The 23,940-nt window shown below is 40.0% G+C and overlaps 1 protein-coding gene across 2 annotated transcripts; it reads left to right on the top strand.

The window, feature by feature from the left end:
* Window positions 1-6,322: 6,322 nt before the first annotated feature.
* cdh26.1 (cadherin 26, tandem duplicate 1) lies at window positions 6,323-20,911 on the top strand. Of its 2 annotated transcripts, none has more exons than XM_074643820.1 (19): window positions 6,323-6,473; window positions 9,088-9,147; window positions 9,251-9,343; window positions 9,439-9,594; window positions 9,696-9,843; window positions 10,040-10,209; window positions 10,323-10,451; window positions 10,541-10,726; window positions 10,843-11,111; window positions 12,241-12,386; window positions 12,512-12,742; window positions 12,839-13,060; window positions 14,618-14,742; window positions 14,876-14,953; window positions 16,017-16,082; window positions 17,452-17,526; window positions 18,240-18,278; window positions 18,460-18,531; window positions 19,464-20,911. In XM_074643820.1, the coding sequence occupies exons 1-19, from the start codon at window positions 6,447-6,449 to the stop codon at window positions 19,680-19,682; spliced, it is 2,511 nt and encodes an 836-aa protein (XP_074499921.1). In that variant the 5' UTR covers window positions 6,323-6,446; the 3' UTR covers window positions 19,683-20,911. The 2 variants fall into 2 exon arrangements, with proteins under 2 accessions (XP_074499921.1, XP_074499920.1); XM_074643819.1 differs by having other exon boundaries at window positions 6,324-6,473; window positions 18,457-18,531.
* Window positions 20,912-23,940: the final 3,029 nt, after the last annotated feature.

Below are 23,940 nucleotides of genomic sequence, written 5' to 3'. Positions count from 1 at the left end.
GGACTGTTGGTCGGGCTCGGTGAGCCCCCCGACGTCCGCTGGTGTCACCGCCCGGGCGTATGACCGTGGCCTGGTCTCCAACCCGCTAACGATCACATCGTTTATGCGGGAGTACTGCTCCAGATCCGCCACCCGGCACTCTAAGAGGGTTATCCTCTTGTCCTTCTCGACATGTTGTCTCTTCAGCTCCTTAATTTCCCCCATCAAGTCCATTATTAGTTTTTGCTGTTTAGACACAGTTGCAATTTCTCCAGACATAAAGTTCAGCGCCTTCTTTATCTCTTCGATCTCCTCGTCCGAGATTGCACTGCTTTGTTTGGTTGTCTTTGGTGGCATGTTGTTGTTTTTGTTGCTGATAATTCACTATGTTAATTTTTTTTTTTCACTTGGCCTTGGTCCAAAAGAAAAGTTTCTCCGTCCACATGAATCCAACGCTTTGTCAGTTGTCACTGGGTTAGCGAGCTAGGCTAACGTGCTAGTAGCATAGCTAGCTCGACGCTAGGGCAGGCTAGCTGCTAGCGTTAGCTCCTTAGCTAGCAAGTTTCTGCTAATAGATGCAATATAACGTTAGCTTAGCTGGACAGAAGCGTAGATTACGATCCCGTACGAGGTGTTCCTTATCCTTAAGGGTATTCCTTTACAGCGTCCAGCTCCCGTCGTTTCGCAGGATGGAGATAGTGGGACATTCAAAGTGGATGCAGGTTAGAAAAGTTATGACAGTTCCACTCACGTTGCTCTGTATAGAACCGAACAGGATTTATTTATTTATTCCAGCACTGAACGATTACCTTATTAACAAACCGTATAAACTTTTGCCCACAGGCTCAACAAGCCCAGTTGGCAGTGCCATGTCATTCATTGCGTGACAAAATAAATCAAACTCAAGGTGACATGAGGCCAAATGAGTTCCCCAGTTCCTTTTTTTGCCAAGAGTTTTCTAACGTTTCTACAAAGGCTGTTTTCGTTGATATGAAATTAAATTTTAATGAGGTTCCCACACTGTCCGGACTAACGGAGCAGGTTTGCATTTTTTTTTTCAAGAAGACGAGAACATTTTTTGTATAAAATGTATTTCGCTTTATTTCAAGTCAAGATTCAAGATTCAAAATGTTTATTGTCAGACCGGTTATGGTAAATGGAATATACACTCATTCACACACCGATGGCTATGCCTTCGGGAACAATTTCGGGTAAAGTGTCTGGCTTAAGGACACATCGACATGTGACCTGGAGCGGCCGGGGACCTGATCTACCCTCTGAGCCACAGCCGCCGGTTATACAACTACAATCGTAGTAGAAATACTTTTTGCTGGGAAGCTCCATCAAAAATGATAAGTTATATTACAATTATAAAAGGAAATACTTTGTACAAGGGCATATTAAGAACATATACAGTATAAGATATATGATTGAGGTATTGCACTTGTTTATTGCACTTTTTGTCGCATCTGTTACAGAGTAAAAACAAAATCCACATAAAAGAAAAATCCTAATATTGACGAAGAGTAAAGTGAAAAACATGAATGTCATATTACAGTAGTGAGCAGCCCCCCCCCCCCCCCCCCTTCTTTTTCTCTCTTTATCTTATTTTTATTTATTTTTTCATTTATTTATTTTCTTTTTCTCGTTTTACAAGTTATTTTCCTAATTATTTCCCCCCCCCTGTCTTTTGTTTATTGTATATCTTTCCTTCATGCAACTAAATGTATTCTGTAACCTGTGATCCTATGGGTGGGTGGGTGGATAGGGAGGGGGATAGGGAAGGGAATTTGGACTTAACTTTGTAAACAGATCTGATGAATGATATCTATCTTGTTTGATTTATACATGTTTTGTATCTGTTATTTTTTGGGGATAAAATCTTTGCAAATCAATAAAACATATTTACAAAAAAGTCATGTTAAACTGTGAGATAATGAAACAGAAGACTTGGAGCTGCAGCAGAGGAGAAGCTGCAGGTGTGTCTGCGGCCGCCAGAGGGCGTCACCACCGGAAATTATTTAAACAGGTGTGTTGCGTTCACGGCCGAGTTCACGCATTGAGGCTACTTCAGACACAACATTATGGTTAGGGGTTATATGATTACTAGCATTATTGTACCTTGGCATAGTTAAATCTATCTTAATTAAACACTTCCGGACGAGTGGACTGGTTATGCGTTGAGAATGAACGAGTAGAGAAGATGAACCAGGAGCCGATTGAGGAGGACTTACCTTTAGACATAGGTGAGCACAACTACAGGTGAGCACAACTACAGGTGAGCACAACGACACACTGCTGAACTCTCCAGATGAGGAAGGTCAACAACCACTTTGTTGCCTAGCAACTTGTTGAGTGTGCATGCTATGCAATGTGTTATATCAATTAAAGAAATAAACTGGCAGTCAGTTTAAATTGTTATATTCATTAGACCAGGGGTCAGCAACCTTTACTGTCAAAAGAATAAAAAATAATAAATAAATAAAATCTGTCTGGAGCCACAAAACATTATACAGCTTATAGTCTAAGTATACCTGTATAGTATATACTGTAAGTCTAATGCAGTGAGGGCCAAAGTGCAAATGTACTACGGAGTAATATGGTTTTGAGTATTGAGGGAAAAAAATTCGGAGATTTCCAGAATAAAGTCATAATATTACGAGAAAAAAGTCATAACTTTACGTGAAAAAGTCGGAATATTACGAGAATAAAGTCATAGCTTTACGAGAAAAAAAGAAAATAACACGTAAAATTACTACTTTATAATATAATAACTTTATTCTCATAATACTACGACTTTTTTTCTTGTAAACTTCTGACTTTATTCTCTAAATCTCAGATTTATTTATTTTCCTCAATGTGGCCCTAATACTCTGTCGTACCATAGACCTACAACAATGATAGATTGAAAATGAAAATGTAAACAAAAAATTTATTTATTATTCATTTCCATTTTTAAGGAGCTAAAGCATCGCAGGTTGCTGACATCTGCATTATGCTTTATTGGCATGACATTTGACACATGTTGCCAAAGCACAATTACGATTATGAAATATAATTAATAAAAAAAAACATAACGGTGAACAAAAATATTATATAATTGAATAAAATAGATAATGAAATAGGTAAATGAAATAAAATTATATTATTATACATATATTTAGCAGCCAACCGTGCACATTCTTCCTTTAACCCCAGAATCTCCCTCACTGTCATAAATCGAGGAGATTGATGTTTCTGTAGTTCTTCCCACACAAGCACACACAGTCACACCCAACCCCCCAGCATTAACACAGAAACAGTTTTTAAAGCTAGTCACCTGTCAAAGACAATTTTTGGAACAGTAATGCAAAAAGCACTTTACTATGGACATAAATGCACTTTTCTCTGCTGCTAAAGACGACTGCAAATTATGTGAAATTGTGTCTGAAACGCTCACTTATTTTATGTTTTTATTTTTAGGCAGTGTTAATTTTTATACTTATTTATTCTATCCTTTTTTAATGCACTGAAGGGTGCTGGGAGAAACAATATTTAGTTTCCTTCTGTGTATGCAAATACTCAGTGAAATGACAATAAAGTGAATCTTGAATCTTGAATCTAATTCTGATTGTGTTAGAAAGTGTAATTCTGTCATCACAATGGCAGCATAGCCGGTTCCTCTCTGGACCTGTCTGTGTCTGTGCTTCTCTATATTGCCAGACTATGGTCACTCAGTCTGTACACTGTCAGTGTCTTTCTCAGGTTAGCTAGTCTGCTAGTTTGTGCTGTGAGTGTGTGATGTATTTTTCTTTTTCTTTAGTTATAATCTGGTCAGGTCTAATCATCTGGGTGATAATGTAACTGCTCTGAGGCTGGCTGGGATTTGACTACTTTTTATGTTCAACTCTCGGCAGACAAGGCCTTTATAATGGTAACAGGCAGGGTCGCTCTTTTTAATATGGCTCCAGTATTTGATAGATCCTGCATGAAGAGTTTGGGGTTTTCTTTGTACACTGAGGATACTTTTGCAGAGCCCTGCAGGGTTTCTACTGGATGTTTGTCCCATTTTGCCCAATTTTCCCCAGTCTTTCCTTTTTTTGTCTGCCACTTTTGAAATCTATGTAGAACGCTTTAGAATTGTAACCACTGAGTCAGTGGTACTAGACAGTAGAAACAGGGAATATATCATGTAACCTTAATCCTTGACCATTTTTAATTTAGGATTTTTTTTTTGAAAAAGGTAATATTTCTTAATAGTTTTGGTGATGTTTTATTCTACTGTTGATTCTAAAAGAAGTTTCCGGCGCTCTTGTGTAGCTCGTTTTATTTATTGTTGATCATTTTTGTCTAATTGTCTGAGTTTTGTCTCTTTTCTGGTTAACTCTTGTGAGGCTACTCTGAGGAAGGCGGTTGTTTATTTATAATTGATAACCAGTTGTATGCACAGACTGAAGAGTGCCATCTGTTGGTTTGGACAGAAGATTTAAATTTAGTTGAAGAAGGGATCTTGTTGCCGATGTTGCTCCACTTGTGTGTAAGTTGACATTTAATGCAATATATTTTGTAGTATATTAATATATCCACCCCACCCCCTTTTTTTTTGTTTAAATGTAACGCAGTAATGTTTACTCAGAGGCCTACATTTTAGCTGACCTACTTTTTACTCTTACTTGAGTACATTTCTACACAAGTACTTTTAGCTATTTTTCAGTCCATAGGGACTTGGCTTAGGTACCGGAGGGTCGCCGGTTCAAGTCCCCGCATGGACCAAGTACTGAGTGTGAACTGGTCGCTGGAGAGATGCCAGTTTGCCTCTTGGTCACTGCCGGGGTGCTCTTGAGCAAGGCACCAAACCCCCAACTGCTTGGGGCGCCTGTCAGCGGCAGCTGACAGGCCTCAGGTCCTGTTTGTGCATGTGTGTGTGTCCTGTATATAAGAGTGTGATTAACATCTGACAGATTTGACATGGAATTATTAAAGAGATTATGAGAGAGTGCGTATGGATTGTGAATCAGTGTTCCCACGCCCATATGAAGTTCCTCTCACGTTTCTTACTGTAGACTGACTGTAAGCGTCAGTCCTACCTGCCCACTGCCTAACAGCACACAGACCCTCAAGGACCCTTTGTGGGGAAATAAATAAATGACCAAGGACACATGGCGGTTTCTATGCAGCACATTTTAACTGGGTGAAATGAAACACAATAATATGAAATATAGATATTAAGTGATTTGTAAAGAGCATTAAATTATTAAAAACTAATCTTCCTTTGAGGTTTTGGAAACCGCAAAATACCAGTCCCTCAGACACTTGCTGCATGTCTGAGCCTTTACTCAGCTACGTTACCTCTTTTGTACTAATTCATCGCAAACCACAATTATTTTTCATTTAAGGTTCAGCCTTTGGGTGTGCTCTTTTCCAATGAAATAAGACTTTATGGATTCCCAGAAGGGAAATTATTTTATTTTTTTTGCGGTAGCACACGGACAGAATAAGTACGGGTAAATAGAGAAAGTAAACAAAACAAAAAAATAAGATGCAACTAAAATAAGAATAGAAGTAAAAATAGAAACTATCCGAGAGCACTGGAAGACAAGATTACAAGGTAAAGTGACAGAGGTATGATTAATAGTATGGTATAATATATAAATATAATAAAATATATGACAATATATCAAACTATACATCAGTCCAACGGAGAGGTAGAGTAATGTGAGTGTGTCCTGAGTGTGCCAGATACTGTGGAAATTCAAGTCAAGTATGCTGCTACCTACCAACTTTGTGCTATGATCTCTGGCGACATCCATGCTCACGTCGACAGATAAACAAATGAAATAAACAGAGAGACTATAAAAACCTGCCAATTAATGTTGACTTTAGCAATCTAGACTCATATCACTTCAATATATCCAGTACGTGTATGAGATTATGCATGTGGAAAAGAACAAAACATACCGAATGAATGTGACTGACAGCTGGCTTAATGGGTGTGAGAGTGACGTATACTGTACCAGCACGTTCAAAATCTCATTTCACTTTATCAAGTACTCACATGATATGACCTATGAGATTGGGCTACATTTGCATGTGATGTGAGGTTGACCGTCAGACATACATAAATCATGGTAACGTGAGCTATAGAGCTGAAGGGGTGTACACCTGAGCCGAGCTCTGCTTCTCTGCACAGCCAGAAAAGCCCTATATGTCAACATTATCTTTACACTAAAATAGATTTAGATATAGAAGCAAATACAAGCACAGCTCCTGCTGGTCTTGTCCTACACACAAATCACATGTACCAACACGACATTTAACAGATCACATCGCACATAACTGCACGGACGGACAAACAGCCCTTTGTCAACTGCAGCGTCTGTCAACCTGCTGCCTGGAGGCATTGTGGGCTGTCTTCCGTGCACTCTTAATCAAGCTGACTGACTCTTTCGGAGTACTCACACGGAGGATATCAAGCAGCTCGGACCAAAATGAGGACCATTTCCCTGCTTCTGTTGGTAGGCATGAAACTCTTAATTATCTTCTGTTATAATAAGGCATCATACTGTTTAAACAAGCAGGGATTTTGTTAACATTGAACATGATAAACACAGTGACTGTTTTTGTTTTTTTTAACCGCAAAATGTTTGTTTTGAGAGGGTTGCAGTTGCTTTTAGTTACTTGTAAACTTGTTAATAACAGGCCTACATGCGGCCATTTAGTTATAAAGTCTGTCGGCAAATGCGGATTAATGATGATTAATGAAGTCATCAAGAAAAACCAGTTCTATCAATATTATTGCGGAAATACCGGTTGTACACACACAACAAGAAACATGAGCTCCTTCATACGCTTACCAAAAGCACAAACAGAGTTGTCGGATTGCATTGGGTTATATGTTCTCCAATTAATTCAGTGCACTGGAGAACGTCTTTCATTTCCTAAAAAATATCCCCAAGTACTTGTAGTGTAGCTTAGTTCACCGGGACACGGCTGAAGTCATTCGGTAGCTGAAGAATTTGCTCCCGGTGCCTGATAGAATTAAACACAACCATTTAGGTAATTGTTTTTCATTGTGCCAAAAAATATCAATCACAAAGGTTTAGTACAAACCTATTCTAGCGAAATGCTGGCTCGCAGACCGACGCCAGAGTAAATGATGATTATACCCCTGAATCGCTGCCAACATCTTCCATTCAAAATTGCTCTCAGTGGGATTATCAGGCGGGCTGCACGGTGGTGCAGTGGTTAGCACTGGCGCCTCACAGCTAGAGGGTTGCAGGTTCGAATCCGGCTTGGGACCCTTCTGTGTGGAGTTTGCGTGTTCTCCCCGTGTTAGCGTGGGTTTTCTCCGGGTACTCCGGTTTCCTCCCACAGTCCAAAGACATGCAGGTTAGGTTAATTGTGGACTCTAAATTGCCCGTAGGTGTGAGTGTGAGCGTGAATGGTTGTCTGTCTCTATGTGTCAGCCCTGCGATGGACTGGCGACCTGTCCAGGGTGTACCCTGCCTTCGCCCAATGTCGGCTGGGATCGGCTCCAGCCCCCCCCCCGCGACCCCTAACGGGATAAGCGGTTGCAGATGGATGGATGGGATTATCAGGCGACATGATGTTTACCCTGTGATCGATGATTTGAAACATTTGTCTTGTACACTATATATAAAAGGGCTGGGCAATATATCAATATTATATTGATATTGTGATGTGAGACTAGATATGGTCTTAGATTTTGGCTGTCGTAATATTGCATAAGTGTTGTCTTTTCCTGGTTCTAAAGGCTGCAATTACAGTAAAGTGATGTAATTTTCTGAACTGAACAGACTGTTCAAGCCGTTCTATTATTTGCATGTACCCACTCAGTCATTATATCCACATTACTGATAACTGTTTATCAAAAATCTCATTGTGTGAATATTTTGTAGCAGCAATATCATTGCAATATCTATATTGTGGTATTTAGTCAAACATATTGTGATATCTGATTTTCTCCATATCGCCCAGCCTTCTATATACTGTCAGGTGATTGGTAGCTTTTATCCAGAAGAAGGCAAGATCTGCCAAAACATTGATATAAAAATCTAAATTAAAACTTGTAAGATGGCGAGCGTGAACTGCAAGGTCCCTGGTTCGCGACTTTTGTTGTATGTCATTTCCATCTTTCTCTCCCCTCCCCTGTCCTGTCACATCTATAATGTCAGGTATCTAAAAAAAAAATTATAAACTCAAGGTTCACTTACTAACTTTATTTTGATTGTTTGGCCGTATAGACCGCGAAGTTCAGCTTTAAGAAGTCCATGGGGTACGGTTGATTATAAAAGATAAAATTCTAATATCGCTGTCAGTAAAAGGTTGTGTTAAATAGGTAGTCACCGTGGGGCGACCCTGTGGCGTAGGAGTGAAGACGAACCAGAAAGTTCCCAGTTCTCATCTAGGCGTTTTGTCTCTCTCGCCCTCTGCTGCCATCTCTCTACTATCACGTCTAATAAAGGCATAAACAATCATAGAAATTAACAATAAGCACAGTGACTCACATGCGTTGCTATTTATTGAAGTGTTGTTAGAAGTTAATCCCTATAATTACTATAATTGCCTTAATAGGTATTCATTTTCACTTTGATTTCATCACGAGAAAGTTATCACCTAAGCTGGTGTTATTTTCTCAGAGATATAACATGTAATTACTGCACCATACATGACGCGCTGCTGCTCAAAGGCAAACAAAGAGAACTTGGTTGGTTGTACTGGTTTCCACCTACAAAATAAAGGCATGCCGGTTAAATGAATGGGAAGCTCTAAGTTGCCCACATGTGAAGGTGTTTCTACATGCGTGTTTGCTTTATGACAGAAGGGCAACCTGCCAGGGCGTGTGCACCACACCTCTTGCCCCAATTCACGCTGGAATTTCCACTCCGCACGACACAGGAAGAGTTCTTGAAGGGAAGTAAGAGAGACAGAAAGGCAGACAGTGAGACCACAGTAATAAATTTAACACTAAAAGAGAAAATTAGATTAAATGAGCAGCGAATAAAGCGTGATAAGAGTTACCTGTCAAATTTGTTGGATTAAACACTCATTAAAAGTTCTCCGTGTTGACAAGAACAAGTATTAATATCCCCTTTTTTCCTGTTGTAGGTTGCATTAACAGCCCTGGCAGAGTCTCACCATGGCAACCACATCGGACGTGTCAAGCGGGTAACTGCTTCATGTTTGGAAATACAAACTCCTGCCAAAATGTTTTGCCTCTAAGAGAAGATTATAACATTTGTACTCTCGATCTACGTTCTGATTTCCACAGGAGCTTTTGGTGCGTTCCAAAAGAAGGTGGGTTTTGTCCACAATTGAAATACAGGAGGAAGATCCTGGGCCGTTCCCCATGAAAATTTCGCAGGTGAGGACATCAGTTTTTTAAATGAAATCACCAATTAATGCTGCAGCTCGATATCCAAACAATGCAAGCTTAATGGTTTTGTGTCTTGACACTAGATGTTTAATGACAAGAAGGATTCCTCCGTGCAAAAGTACCGTATAAGTGGAATGGGTGTGTCCGAGCCGCCGCTGGATGTGTTCTCCATCGATGAAAACACCGGAGTCGTCAAAGCCCATAGATCTGTCGACAGAGAGAAATACAGTATCTTCAGAGTGAGCCAATGCTGGATTACCAATCCCTCTCATGATAAATACATTTTATGTAGATTTGTAACCATTAGAAATCATGATTACATGAATACATTTACCCACAGATCAAGTTTGATATCTTGAGCAAAGAGACGGGTGAAAAAATCGACAAGGAGCTGGCTTTTAATATAGAAGTATTGGACATCAATGACAACGCACCAATATTTAAACCCCCACAAATAAAAGTTGATGTTGATGAAAATATACCACAGGGTGAGTATACAGTTGCATAAATGACTCATAGAGCATGCATATTTTCTGCCTGCAGTCTATGAGTATCACTCATCATCTCAAACCTAGGCTGCATCTTTCATCCGATCTCTTGTAGTCATACTGGGTACTTTTTCCTCCCATTCTCCACTTCCTACTTTTCTAAAACACTCTACTTCCTTTCCTCAACTTCTTGAAGGGTACTTGCCGGGGCAGCTGATGGTCTCGGACCTAGACCAGAGGAACACGAGCAACTCTAAAGTCACCATGACTATGATTTCACAGAAGCCACTAGTGCCCCAGATCAAGTTGAATCAGATTGATGGAAGAATGGCCCAACTCACCTTTGAAGGATGTTTCAACTACGATGTGAGACTCAGTGATTTACTGCTACAACATCAGTTGGCAGCTGCTTGTACATGGACACACATACAGATTTGTCAATGTAATATCTGAAATATCGTCTTTTATATATGTTTCAGAAAGTAAAGAAGTATGAAGTTCTTGTTCAAGCAAAAGATCATGGAACACCGCCCTTGTCCTCCACTGCCACTATTACCCTCAACATTGTTGACACAAACAGTCATCCACCGACATTCAAGGAGAAGCAGGCACATACTTTTTATTACTATTATTATTATTAAAGTTGCTTTTTAGAGTGATGTATGATGGTAAAGATGAAACTGTTCTTCCTGTCCAGTACCACGGTTCGGTGTCGGAATCGACCACCCAGACCGATGTTTTGAGAGTTGGGGTAAACGACAAAGACACAATTAACACTCCTGGCTGGCGTGCCAGATACTACTTCATTCATGGGAATGAGGGAGGAAACTACAAAATTGAAACCGACCCCGTCACTAATGAGGGTATTTTGAGTGTCATCAAGGTAATTCTGCTTTTCTCACACTAATATAATCTTCATTTATTTACAGTAGGTCAAGCGAAAAGTCCAACAAAGTTTAGCTGCACCAGCACTGAACTAAACTTGTGTGTTTCTTCCAGGGCAAGGATTATGAGGTGACAACACTCACTACCCTGGAGATTGGAGTAGAGAATGAGGAAGCCTTGTTTGTTTGTGACGAGAGTGGTCTCTTTGGCACACGTCCACCTCCAGATACAGTCAACATCACAATGAAAGTGATCGATGTTAATGACCCACCTTTCTATGACAAAGATAAATTTGACGTGTACCAAAAAGAAGAGGAGGAGCCAGGAAGGGTGTTGTTCACTCCAACTATTCACGACGTTGACTCAGACGTAACCCATATCAGGTTGGTGGCTCCACACTATACACTTGCTGCGCTCGTTGCCACGTTTTGAATAGAGTCCGACCCATGCTAGATTTTTCAGGTGGGTGTCGATATCAAAGGTTAAAAATGTCTTATAACCACATAGCGTCTGATTAGATTTTTTTTAACATAAATGCATACAGTAAATCATTTTTTTTTATCAATTTGGTTATCAAAGAATTGTGACCAAGATGTGTAATGAGCGGAACATTTTATCGTTGGAAATTGGAATGGAAATTGTCAGTGCACTCTGGTCATCCCGATCTCATGGGAAGGCGTATAAATAGCACGACATTACAACAACGTTATGCATGTCACGTGTCATTTGTACACCATGTAACGGTTATGTCTGCAGTTATGTTTAGGCAACAAAACCACTCAGGTTTAGTCAACAAAACCACTGAGTTAGGTTTAGGAAAAACATGGTTGGGCTTAAAATAAGTACATAAACAAAGTAAAATACGTGACAAAATTGCAGAAAACACGTCACAAATGTAACTAACGTAACTTACAAAAAAAAACGCTGGTCTCCTGATTGAAAGTCCTGTGTTTGTTGGACCCATCCACCTCCCCTCCCGCCCGCCATAAGCAGTCTTTCTCACTTTTTATTCTACGTCACTAGCTCTGACGGATGCGTTTACAGTCAGTACAGACTACATGGCGTGAAAATGAAGAAAATCAAGAAAGGCGTTCTTATTGCACACTAATTCATAAATTGTTTTGTGCGACCGGGCTGCTCTGGTGGACAAATTCTGTAACTGTGACACTGTTTCTAAACTACAGCTGTACAAACATATCTTTGACATTCTATACTGCCAGTTTAGTATTGGCCAGATGATATCCATAACCCAATATTGGTATGTCTGCATAATAACCGAACTGCCAATGCATTGGTCGGGCACAAATTGCGTGTGCAGCATTACTCTTCTTATGGGAAATTACCTGGCATACTGTATACAATATAAGCTTATTTCAACTTGTAGTTATATAATACCTCTACCATTTTGATTGAAGCACACAACAAAGCCACACATTTGGTTTCCAGCAGCTGCAGTTCGGTGTTTTTAGTTAATATGTTCTGCTCCACTTCCATTTCCTCTCCTGTGATTAGGCATGTGCTGTTAGAAGATCCAGCCGGCTGGGTGAACATTGATAAAAAAACTGGAAAAATCACATCAGTTAAGAGGATGGACAGAGAGTCACCCTTTGTTGATGACAATAACATTTACAAAGTCATTATCGGTGCCTTTGATGATGGTATGAAGGAGCCCTACTTTATATTCCAATCAAAAACAAGCTGGATAATGTGGTCCACTGGTAAACTAAATGCCTAGATTAATGAAGTGTTTGTTTATTGTTTTGCCTTTGCTGTGGTTACCAAGGTGAGCCTCCAGCCACAGGTTCATGCACTGTTCTGGTCCACCTCGGTGATGTCAATGACAACATGCCTAGGCTGGCCATCAACGGCACCATTATGTGTGGAAACAAGGCTAACAAGGTCACAGTGCCTGCCAAGGACGAAGACAAACATCCTTTCAGTGGGCCCTTCACTTTCTCCCTGGGGCGTGATGACAAAGCTCTGAAGCAGTTTTGGAAACTAGACCCTGCCTATGGTTAGTACATATCTGTTAAACCCTCCTTACTAAAAAATAATGTTTTGTTTTGTTGAAATCGAAGAGCTAAATGCCTCTCTTTACATCCATCACTAGGTGAGGAAGGTGGGCTTGTTTGCCTGAAGACACTTGCTTATGGCAACTACTCAGTGCCCCTGATGATCCAGGACCAACAGGGCGCCGTTGGACATGATACCATGGAAGTGATGGTGTGTGACTGTGGAGAGGGAGATGGGTGTCTTGGCAAAGAACTGCCCACATCCAGCCTTGGGGCAGCAGCCATTGGACTGCTCTGTGTAGGACTCCTCTTATTTTTGTGTGAGTATGGCTATCAGTATAAACCTGCAGTGACCCTTTTTAGTAGCAAGTCAATTACATGCAAATCAACTTCTCTGAGGAAATAAAATTAGTCAAGCTTGTTAGCTCATACTAAGATCAATCAGTCATTTAACTAATAGAGGGTGAGGATTTATTATTTTAAATAAACCAATGAAATAGCTTGATTTAAACATTACAATACATTTTTTAAAATATCCTTCTTCAGATCAAAATAATTCTGTCCACAATTTAGCCTCAAAAGGCCTTTGCACCAGTAGCTTTTTTTGTGTGATTAATTTACACGTCAATATATTTTTTCGAACTGTTTTGTCCTGAGTACTTTCACACAGAACGCGAATATTACACAGCAAAAAAAACGCGACATACTTTTTTTCGGAATTAAGTTGATTTTCTGAACTTTCACACCGCGAATAAAGTCATCAACCAATCACGTTGTGTGGAATGGGTAGAGTTGCGCCTATATTTATGACACGGAGCCTCCGTAGCATGGATGTATAATCTTCTATCTTCTATGGATGTGCATGGAGCAAAAAAAGCTTGATTTCTGAGTATAAAATTACCTGGATTTTCCGGCGATCTTCCACATCCATTGGGCCCGTAGAGCAGGCGCAGTAGCGTTTCCTTTAATTCCGTTTCCCAGCCCTCGGTCCAGCCCTCAGTCTGGGTCTCATTCACATGAACGGAGGGAGGGAAATAACTCTAGATTCGGCTATTAGTGCATTTTACAACTTTCAGGACCTAATGAATTGGGATATTCAAGTGTTTGTACTGGGAAGTTGATTCACCTCAAAACAAATTATCCGCTGATTTACAGATGTCTCTTTCCCAATGTAAGTCTATGGGGAAAAGTCTTTTTGGGGCCCAATGGCATCACGTGATGGACAAAGAAGTTGTAATTCCATTGTTTGGCCACTATGTAAAATTTGCTTCAAAGCCTGGCGCTCTTCCTGGGGGTTTGCTCTGTAGTCCAAACCAGTACAGCAAGCTTTACTACTCCTTTCAACCTCAGATTCACTCCTTACGTTCTTATCTTTCACAATAAAAGCCCTGGACATATAATATTTATTTATATAGTATTTTGCATTTACATGTCGTTTATTCGTCACGCCCCAGTGTGAAAAGGCCTTAATGGTTAAACAGATTTTGTGGATTGTAATTGGTGTGCAGGCGTTAAACATGTCATAACTTAATTTACACTGGTCTTGCTCCAGTGTTGCATATGTATGACATGTATGATATCATTTCAAACCATTCATTTTTCATTCATTACATTACATTCACACCTAGAAAGTACAACCACAGTTTCGTCCGTTTGCCACTGAGCAGCTTCACTGGAGCAGTTCAGGAGTTCAGGGCGCCTTGCTCATGGATTCCTCAGTGGTGGCAATGAGGGAGGAGCAAAAGCTGCTCTTTCACCGTCACTACCCAGCTTTATGTTAACGGTTAATCTAGGTCACCATAGCAAGTAAGTGGCAGTTTGAGAACGAAATGTACGTGATGCATTTTCAACCGTGCCATTTTGATGTGTTTCTGCAGTGCTGCTCCTCCTCTTTATGTGTCAGTGTGGAGGGAAGGAGTTCCGGCACATACCCATTGTGGAGGATGAGGGCAACCAGACTCTCATCAAGTACAACCAAGAAGGAGGGGGCTCCGCATGCACGGTGGGTTGGTTGTGTTGTGTGTGTGCTCCCTCAGTTACAGGGAGTAAGACAGTAGCTTTATGCTACATTACTCCACCAATCACACCCATTTTTTGGAGGGGTTTAATCTATTTTTTTCTCTCTTCTCTTCCAGGCTGAGCCCACTCTGCTCCTGACACCTACAAACAGTGTGAATGTGACAGATGGCCTAAAAAGGGGCTCCATCAAGCAGGTACTCCTCCTCTACCAACTCAGCTTTCATTGTCCTTTTTGTGGTTCATTTTTCACTGGCAGGCATCAGGTGTGTCAGCGTGTGCGCAATTTCAGGGTGTGCCTAAAAGGCCTCAGTAAATGTAGCTCCTAGTCCTGCTGAAAAGGAGATGGCAGCTATAATCCAGGCACTTTGCTACTTTTCTTTGTCTATCTAACTCTGGTGATGACAGATATACAGGGATGCAACACTTTTATGGCATAAATTACAGGGTTTGCTCAGTAAGGTGTAACAAGTAGTTTATGGGTTGACCTTTAACAGTACCGCAGCGCGACACAAAGGGGTGACAAAAAGGCGCGACACAAAGGTGACATCTTGGGCTAAGTTCCAAATATCATACTTTCTCTTTTTCTTTTAGTACGTACTGCAGCAGCAAAATACGTACTGTTGCATGCAGTATGCATACAATTGGGACATACTATTTCGTCATAAAATTGCACCTTGAACTTTGACCTTCTTGCTCATATACCCGCTGTGCAAAGGATTGTGGGTCAGAATAGCCAGAAAAGCATGCTGGCTTACATACTGCAAAATGCGACCAGATGTAGTAGAACATCCTGGTATTTTTGGCATACTGCATTTGACATACTATGTATTGGGACATACTCATTTTTTTTGCTCGCATGCTAAATAGTTTGGTAGGATGAGTATTGGAAAGCACAGTTGGATTGCCTGGAGTACTTGCAAAAAGGGATTACTTGATCTAGTTTGGATGTACTGATCACATTTACTGCAGTTAACTACGAAGCACTATTATCCTTTGAATGTGAGATAAAGGTCGGTGGTACACCAGCAGACATTTAAGTGTAAGGAATTGATTGAATGTCATATAAGTATTGATGAAAGTTCAGTTATTAAGAAATACTGTATATGATTCATGAACCCACAAGGAGTTGATCTTGTGGCGGCATTTCTCTCTTAAAACACTCGATACAGTGCTTTGTTAAATGTCGTAGACACAAATGGAGAAATAGACTCGTCTCTGCTTGCACGGTTGCTTTATTCATTTGCTTTTCTCCACTAGGTGTCTAGTATGGCTCCAGGAATGGGCCAGGACATGGAAACGAACTACAGCTCATGGATCACTGTGGTGAGTAACAGGACTTTAAACAGTGTCCTTTGTGTGTTTGTAATTCTGCAAGACAAAGAATAATGATGATTTAGAGTAATGTTTACAGCAGCTGGACTTGTTGAAATGATGATTTCCAAACAATAAATTAGCTTAAGGTGTTCAGTGGTGCGTGCAGATAAGGTTCTAATAGTTTTGAAATTTCAATTTGTTTGTTTTTGTTAGTGCCAGCTATAATGTCTCAGAAGTATGCAGCTACATAAACATATGAAAGACATGGTTCGAGAACTGTATTGGGATGGCCATAATGTTTAATGTTTAATCTTCACACTACCTTAGTGAAGCAATTGTGCTATAGCTTCACCTCCTGGAATGTCAAGTCCGTTCAGTTTCTGTGGTTCAACGTCACGAGAGTTGAGAGAAATTCATGCCGACATATATTATAGCTAAAAACTAAAAAAATGAAAGAATTTACATTAGTTTTTGTTTAATTAGTTTTTTAGCCAGGCAATATCATTTCAGTTTAGTTTTAATTTTTCTTAAAGGGACTATTTGTAACTTTGTACGCGCATAAATGTAGCGGGTCGTCACACATGCGCGCTCGCATATGCGCGTTCGCGTGTAGCCGCTGTACCCTCCTCCTCTGCCTGCTCGCCTTCACTCAGACAGCTCAGCTCGCTCCACCTCTAGACATGAATGCGCATTCACTACACACTGCAGAAGAGTTAGTTTAGCTCTGAGAATATCTAGTGAATGTACAGGGGACGTTTGTGCAGAAATAACTGCTGCAGCTCCTCCAGACCAACAGAGGTTTTCAGTGTCTTGTGAAGTGACGGAGCTCTACAGAGATTTACGTTGTCTTCTCGTTACCGACCGGGTGCCGGTGTCTCCTCTGCTCTCTCCGGCTGCGGGCGGAGAGAGCAGGGAGACACGCTGGAGAGCCCCGCTGCCTCAGCCTGCACTTAGGCAGGAAAAGCCAACACTAGGATCAGATCTAAATCATGTTCATGGAGAGACCTTCGTCTGGTCAGCTAACATTACTGCCAAGCAGCTGAAATATAGAGTGATATTGTGGTTTTAGCTGACTTGTGTCGCCTCACTGTTTTAAGCGATGCTCGTTCATGTATATTGAGAGCGAGCAAGCGCGAGCCCGACGCTGACTTTCGTTGATTTCACGGCCACAGGTGTCGCTGTTAAGAAGCATTTCTGAAAGTTACAAATAGTCCCTTTAAAGGAAATTGTTTTTATTTAGTTTCAGTTTACGAAATATATTTTTCACTGCTTTCATTGGTGCAGATATGACCTAAAAATCAGTTGGTAATAGGCAGGGCCTGTTGCTGTCCTCTAATATTCTTCCACCCTGGTTAACCTTACTGTATATCCCCAACAGAACAACTCCAACTTGACCTCACTGGGTATGCAGCGTCTGACAGACACAACCAGAAGCCGAGGAGGGCAGAACATGGTGAGAGGTTACAGCTGTGATTACAATAGCTGCCTTTTTGGCGTGTGTTTCCTGATGAATGTGTTACATTTCATCTCATCGCTCTCATAGGTGTGTTTTGTAGAGAGTCTGCACACTATCTCCTTAAACCCACAAGGGAACGCCACCACCTTTATTTTAGTGCTACATGAGCAACGCCTATTTTCTACAGTCTGTGTTGCACAAACACATACTGAGTAGAAGCACGAGGGTTTCTTTCTGTCCCATTTGTTTGCATGTTAGTCTTATCCTTTACAGAAAGACAGATGTTTGCAAAAAAAACCTTAATATATATATATATATATATATAAAAATACATAGCATGTGTCTAATTATTGTTTGTGTATTTGGATCTTTATTTAATTTTCATTAAGTTTATTTTCTTGCGCATTAGAAATGTAGCTGCAATATACATTTCATACATTCACATATATACACATTTGAACCTACACGCACACAAACTTAATTTGCGGCTCTGTTAAATGTTATTGAGCTACACTGAGATCTGTTTCCTACCCTTACTGATATGAATGGGGTGAATTCTGACGCAGGTTAAAACATGTTTTATGTTTTAAATACTTTCTATCATGTTTTCTCTGAGTGCTATCTGATTCCAATGTTTTTTTAATCCACAAATAGATTACCTGTAAGGTCAAGTGAGGGTAGTAAAGACTGTTTATATCCTTTAATTTCAGTACTCTACATGGACTTCAAACAGGACAAACACCTACCAGGTAAATAGTAATCTTCATTGAATTTGTATCTTTTAATATAGTTGCTAAAATATAAACCTCTTTCACTGCACTGTATACACTTTTTAATGCATGTATAGTATATTGATTAAGCAGTGGGAAGCCTGTACTTGTGCATTATATTGTGCCAATAAGAGCTCACAATCCTCTTCTATGACAGCAGGGAGGCTCATCGAGATACGACCGCTCTGTCAGCCTGCAGTCACAACAACACATTGCAGATCACATCGACAGGGTAAGAGAGTTGTCCCTGCTGATCCCCAAATGGCTATAAGGTTGTTTGCATCTGCTTCAAGTGCCATGAATATATAATTATACTTCCAGACCAGACAGAATGTCTTTATACATATATAGAAAGGGCTGTCAAAGTTAACACGATAATAATGCTTTAACGTAAATTCGTTTCAACGGCACTAATATCTTTAACGCATTAACAGAATCAATCTTTCTCAGTTTTTTTTTTTTTTAAGCTAGAGTGAAGATTCTGGCATCATATGAAACTAGAAAATCTAAGGAATCCATCAGTACCATGTCATATTAGCTTGTTGCAAAGGAGGCTAAATAACGCTCCAAACTTACACTAAATTTTTGCAAGGAAAAACTTTCATGACCATTTTCAAAGGGGTCCCTTGACCTCTGACCTCAAGATATGTGAATGAAAATGGGTTCTATGGGTACCCACGAGTCTCCCCTTTACAGACATGCCTACTTTATAATAATCACATGCAGTTTGGGTAAGTCATAGTCAAGTCAGCACACTGACACACTGACAGGTGTTGTTGCCTGTTGGGCTTGAGTTTGCCGTGTTATGATTTGAGCATATTTCTTATGCTAAATGCAGTACCTGTGAGGGTTTCTGGACAATATTTGTCATTGTTTTGTGTTGTTAATTGATTTCCGATAATAAATATATACATACATTTGCATAAAGCAGTATATTTGTCAACTCCCATGTTGATAAGAGTATTAAATACTTGACAAATCTCCCTTTTAATGTACATTTTGAACAGATAAATAATGTGTGATTAATTTGCGATTAATCATGGACAATCATGCGATAAATCACGATTAAACATTTGAATCGATTGACAGCCCTAGTCTTCTGATATGATCTGTTTTTGACAAAATTACCTAAAATGTTTTTTTAATGACTCCTCAATCCCACAGAGAATGGACACGATTGAAGGAAACCACGGAGGCCAGCCGGTCTACCAGCCCTGTGAGTATGCCTACGAGGGTCAGGGCAGCAGATGCCAGTCACTGGATCAGCTGTCACTCAGCAACCTGGGAGACGATTTGATGTTTCTGAATGATTTGGGGCCAAAGTTCAAGACCTTGGCAGGCATCTGTCATCCGACAATTAAAGACAAAAACATACAGCTTTAAAGGCCACCGCTGGACTGAGGTTTTTGTATCAAGCAAGTTGCTCTTCGCTCCCGTGTTTTTTGAGTTTGTGATTATGGACTTATCTGACTGGAGCTTTGGAGAAAGGATGTACAACAATGGCTGGATTTTGTGCTTCTGCATTTCGGACTTAAACATCTCAAATATTTAGAGCCAGATATTGTATATTGGCATCTATCCACGAAACAAGGATTATGTAGTCAAGGCTGTATTTTGCTTGCTTGAAGATGGAATTAATGCACTGCACAAACTGTCACGCTCTGGTGATTTTGAAATGCTAAAATTTTGACAGTGACTGGGTGTGTTTGCTTGTTTTTTTACTTCACTACTTTAGGAGTGATTGCTGCCGCGTCTCAGTGCTTTTAGCAGTGCATCATTTCTCGCTCTGGAGGTTTTGTCAGGGTAGTATAGTATTGTTTTTGATGTTTTAAACTGGAATATTTCATAGTATGTAAGATGTTTTATTTCTGCCAGTCGCACTCACAAGATTACCTTTTTGTAAAAGATTGTTGATAAGGACCAGCAGAAATCTGACTGGTTGAAATCAGTATTGTTCGACAGTAATTGGACAGTGGCTTTATCCCTACTAAACTGATACTAATAAAAATGACACCAAATAACATACTGTAACAGTAGTTAAGACCAGTTTCAGGGAGTAGTGAACTACATGTATTAAACTAGTAGCGTAACTATATTTTGCACTAGCTTGCTGGTAGCTCAACTACATTCATATTTTCCATACTTTTTTTTGTCATTAACTACTGAAACTACAAACAATTTTGGGCCATAAAAGGGAAAGAAAGCTTTTTTTTAAATTTGATTTTACCATTGCTTCTCCACTGTAATTTAACACCCTTTGACCAGCCATGCCCCCTTTTTCTTTTAATGCGTCAGGCAGCCACCACCATCACACACTTGATCTTTCACCTTTACTGTATGTAGTGCCAGCATGCGCAAAAGGTGTTGCTCAGTTCTCACACAGCGTCATCATCTTCAGCAAGTTAAAAACTGTTTTAGTTGTTTGGATTGTGATGAGTAAGACAACAGGCCCATTTCTTTGGAAAAGGGCTCAAGTCGGTGACACAGTTTTAAAAAAGGTGCAAGTTCATTATTTCTTTAGTGGGGCTTTTTATTTTTTTTGGTTTGTGTATATATGACTTGTGAACAACTGGACACTTTTTGAAATAAACTCAATAGAATGGCATTTCTTGCTGGCATCTGACTTTTTTGTATCATATTTTGTACATGTACATTGTCAATTTGAGAATTTTTTTACAAAGTAGTTTAAACTACTTTCTAAGTGGCTTTAGTTAACCCAACTACATTTCTTCCTAGTGTGCACCAGCATGTGTATAAGTATTGTACAATACTTTGGGCTGTTTGTTTACAGTGATAGTGTGTGTGTGTGTGTGTGTGTGTGTGTGTGTGTGTGTGTGTGTGTGTGTGTGTGCGTGCGTGCGTGTGTGCGTGCGTGCGCATGGTTCAGGGGAACACATAGTGGAGCAGAATTGGATAAATGCCAGTCTGATTGCTAAGTATACAGTTTTTATTGTAGTTGTGTCAGAATAAGGAATAATTTTTCTTACCCAGAACCAGCTTGGCATTTTAGGATCCCCATATTGTTGCTGCTGTAGTTCAACTTCTTCCAGTGTGAAGTAATTGGTAGCTCGCAAAGCAGCTTCCCCAATACTGGTTAAGCATGTACTATAATTTAAAGATTTCATTTTTAAATACTATAATTACTTGTATTAATTCATCTTTTACAATTGCACGCTAGATGAAGGGGTTGCCAGTGAGGGAATGGTGGCAGCAGAAATGTCATACAGCTTGTCAGAAAGGTATAGCAGCCCGTTCGCACGAAATATGAATGACACGATAATACGCTAGGGATTTAGCTTGCAATAAGAATGCCTTTATTGCTTTTGGCGTGTTATTTGTACATCATGTAGTCTGTACTTACTGCAATGTACTGTAAATGCATCTGTGTAAATATGCTACGCTCAGAGCTAGTGACGTAGAATAAAAAGGGAGGAAGACTGCTGATCGTGGGCGGGTGAAGAGGTGGATGGGTTCAGCAAACACAGGACTTTCAACCAGGAGATCGGTGTTTGGTTTTGTAAGTTACGCTAGTGATGTTTGTGACGTGTTTTGTAGTGACGCTTGTGACGTGTTTTCTGTACTGTTACGTTATTTCTGTACATATTTTACTTAGTTTACATACTCATTTTAAGCCCAACCATGACGTTTTTCCTAAACCCAACTAAGTGGTTTTGTAGCCTAAATATAACTGTGGACGTTACCATAGTTTTGTTGCGTGGCGTACAAATAACTAGCGTAAATCCTAAAATGCGTCCTCATGACACACGGAATTTCCTTGTAATGTCGTGCTATTTATACGCCTTCCCGTGAGATCGGTTTGCGTATACAGTTGAGTTGAGTTGAGTTGAGTTGACGTTTTTCTCGCCCTGCATATAATTCCAGTGATAATCCCACCTAACATAGTGTAGCGTGCTTGAGCCAGTGAGTCAGTGTCAACACCGATGACTGCAGCTGTCCACAGTGATGGTGGTTCATAAATATCATCAACTACCTGTCGCTGCCAAAAACAAAATATTATGTCTGGTGCGATTTTATTTGACAAAAGTTTCTATATTTTGTTTCTGAAAACTGTTGCTGAAAGTCAAAGTGGATGCCCTTTAGTCTGTCAGCAGAAGTGACAGAACTTGTTTTTTGATTAAAGTACATACGTAGAGATGCCAGATGCAGTTAAGGTGTGGCACTGAGAGCAATAAAAATGGAAATCTTGACACGCAAACCTGACCTAGTTTGATCCGCACGCACAACACAGAAACAAACTAAACATACAGGAAATTCTTTTTGCAGCAAGGCAGCATAAAAACACAAAAACATGAAACATAAAAACACAATATGACATAAAAAGAGATGGTGCTTCATTGTAAAGACTGATGAAAACCAAAAGACACAGGGGAGCATGAAAGTAATTCCAAGTAACTCAAAGTCTGTTGAGTTTCTTTCTCATTGATGAGACATACAGGTTTTGAAATGCCCACGCAGGATGTTCTTCAGTTCCAGTTCATATAGTTTTCCTCAGGAAGCCTTGCCTTGCGTCAGTGCAAAATCTCCCACAGTGTAACGTATGATGCTAGCTGGAACATGTACAGTAAATGACGCCAGCAGCTGTTTAGAGTTCCTCCTAAGCTAAGGGATTGATGTGCCGTGCTATTCTCTCTTTGTTTTCTCGTGACCAGTAAAAGAAGGGCTCAGTATTATCTAAATATGACTCATTCTCACCCACCCAATGGAGCAACGTTGAGCTGTGTGAGCCAGATGTCATCTCAGTAGATTTATGTTCACAAACGCGTTTGAGAGGCATCTTTCATTAGACTGTGCCAATTCCACTGTCCTCAGACAGTGCCTATTGAGTCGGCAAACTGTATTTTAATTAAACCACAATGAAAGGCGCTATATAAATCCAAGATATTATTATTATTATTATTATGTCATAAATGTTTCTGCTGTGGATTGCTTAAGAGTTACGTATTTATGGATCAGAACAAGTGAAGTGAAATATTCCTCTGTATGGCTAGCACGTTTTGCCTCGCCGAGGATTGAATATTACAAGAGTATATGAAGAGGCAGTACCAACAAGGGGCAACAAAACCACTCACTTAGGTTTAGGCAACAAAACCACTTAGTTAGGTTTTGGAAAAAAGTCATGGTTGACCTTAAAATAAGTATGTAAGTAATACGTAAAATCCGTACGGAAACAACGTGACATCAATACGGATATCACGTCTCAAACGTCACTAAAAAACACGTCACAAATGTCTAGGGCTGACCCGAATGCTTCGAAGCTTCGGCTGTTGCCATGGTATTCGACCTCCAAATCAGTATTCGAATGCTTCGTTTTTAAATTTGTATATATATAAGTATGTAATAATAATGTATAAATCCCCAAATTGCCCATGAAATAAGGAATAATCCCATAACATGAATCACTAGTCACATCAGCATTAATTAATATTAGTTATTCTCAGATGGATATCGCTGTTTGTTGTGTGTAGAGGTGTGTGTGTGTGTACAGTAGAGCGGCAGCGGCACTGAAACTGGGGAGACTGGGACAGACATTTCAGCTTGCTGCGCTCCTCCGCGAAGCTTCGAATACCATTGAATATTTCTCACCTTCTTCGGGTGAATTTGCATTGCAGTTAGTACAGAC

This window comes from Sebastes fasciatus, chromosome 8, assembly GCF_043250625.1.
Source record: "Sebastes fasciatus isolate fSebFas1 chromosome 8, fSebFas1.pri, whole genome shotgun sequence".
Taxonomy (NCBI): Eukaryota; Metazoa; Chordata; class Actinopteri; order Perciformes; family Sebastidae; genus Sebastes; species Sebastes fasciatus.
Note: the sequence above shows the minus strand (reverse complement) of the source record. Positions and strands in the feature narration are given on the sequence as shown.

Coding starts and splice junctions, on each gene's coding strand:
- cdh26.1 (XM_074643819.1), top strand. CDS start 6,447: ATGAGGACCATTTCCCTGCTTCTGTTG. Junction 9,595..9,695: donor AGAAATACAGTATCTTCAGA/GTGAGCCAATGC, acceptor ATTTACCCACAG/ATCAAGTTTGATATCTTGAG. Junction 10,727..10,842: donor GTATTTTGAGTGTCATCAAG/GTAATTCTGCTT, acceptor TGTTTCTTCCAG/GGCAAGGATTATGAGGTGAC.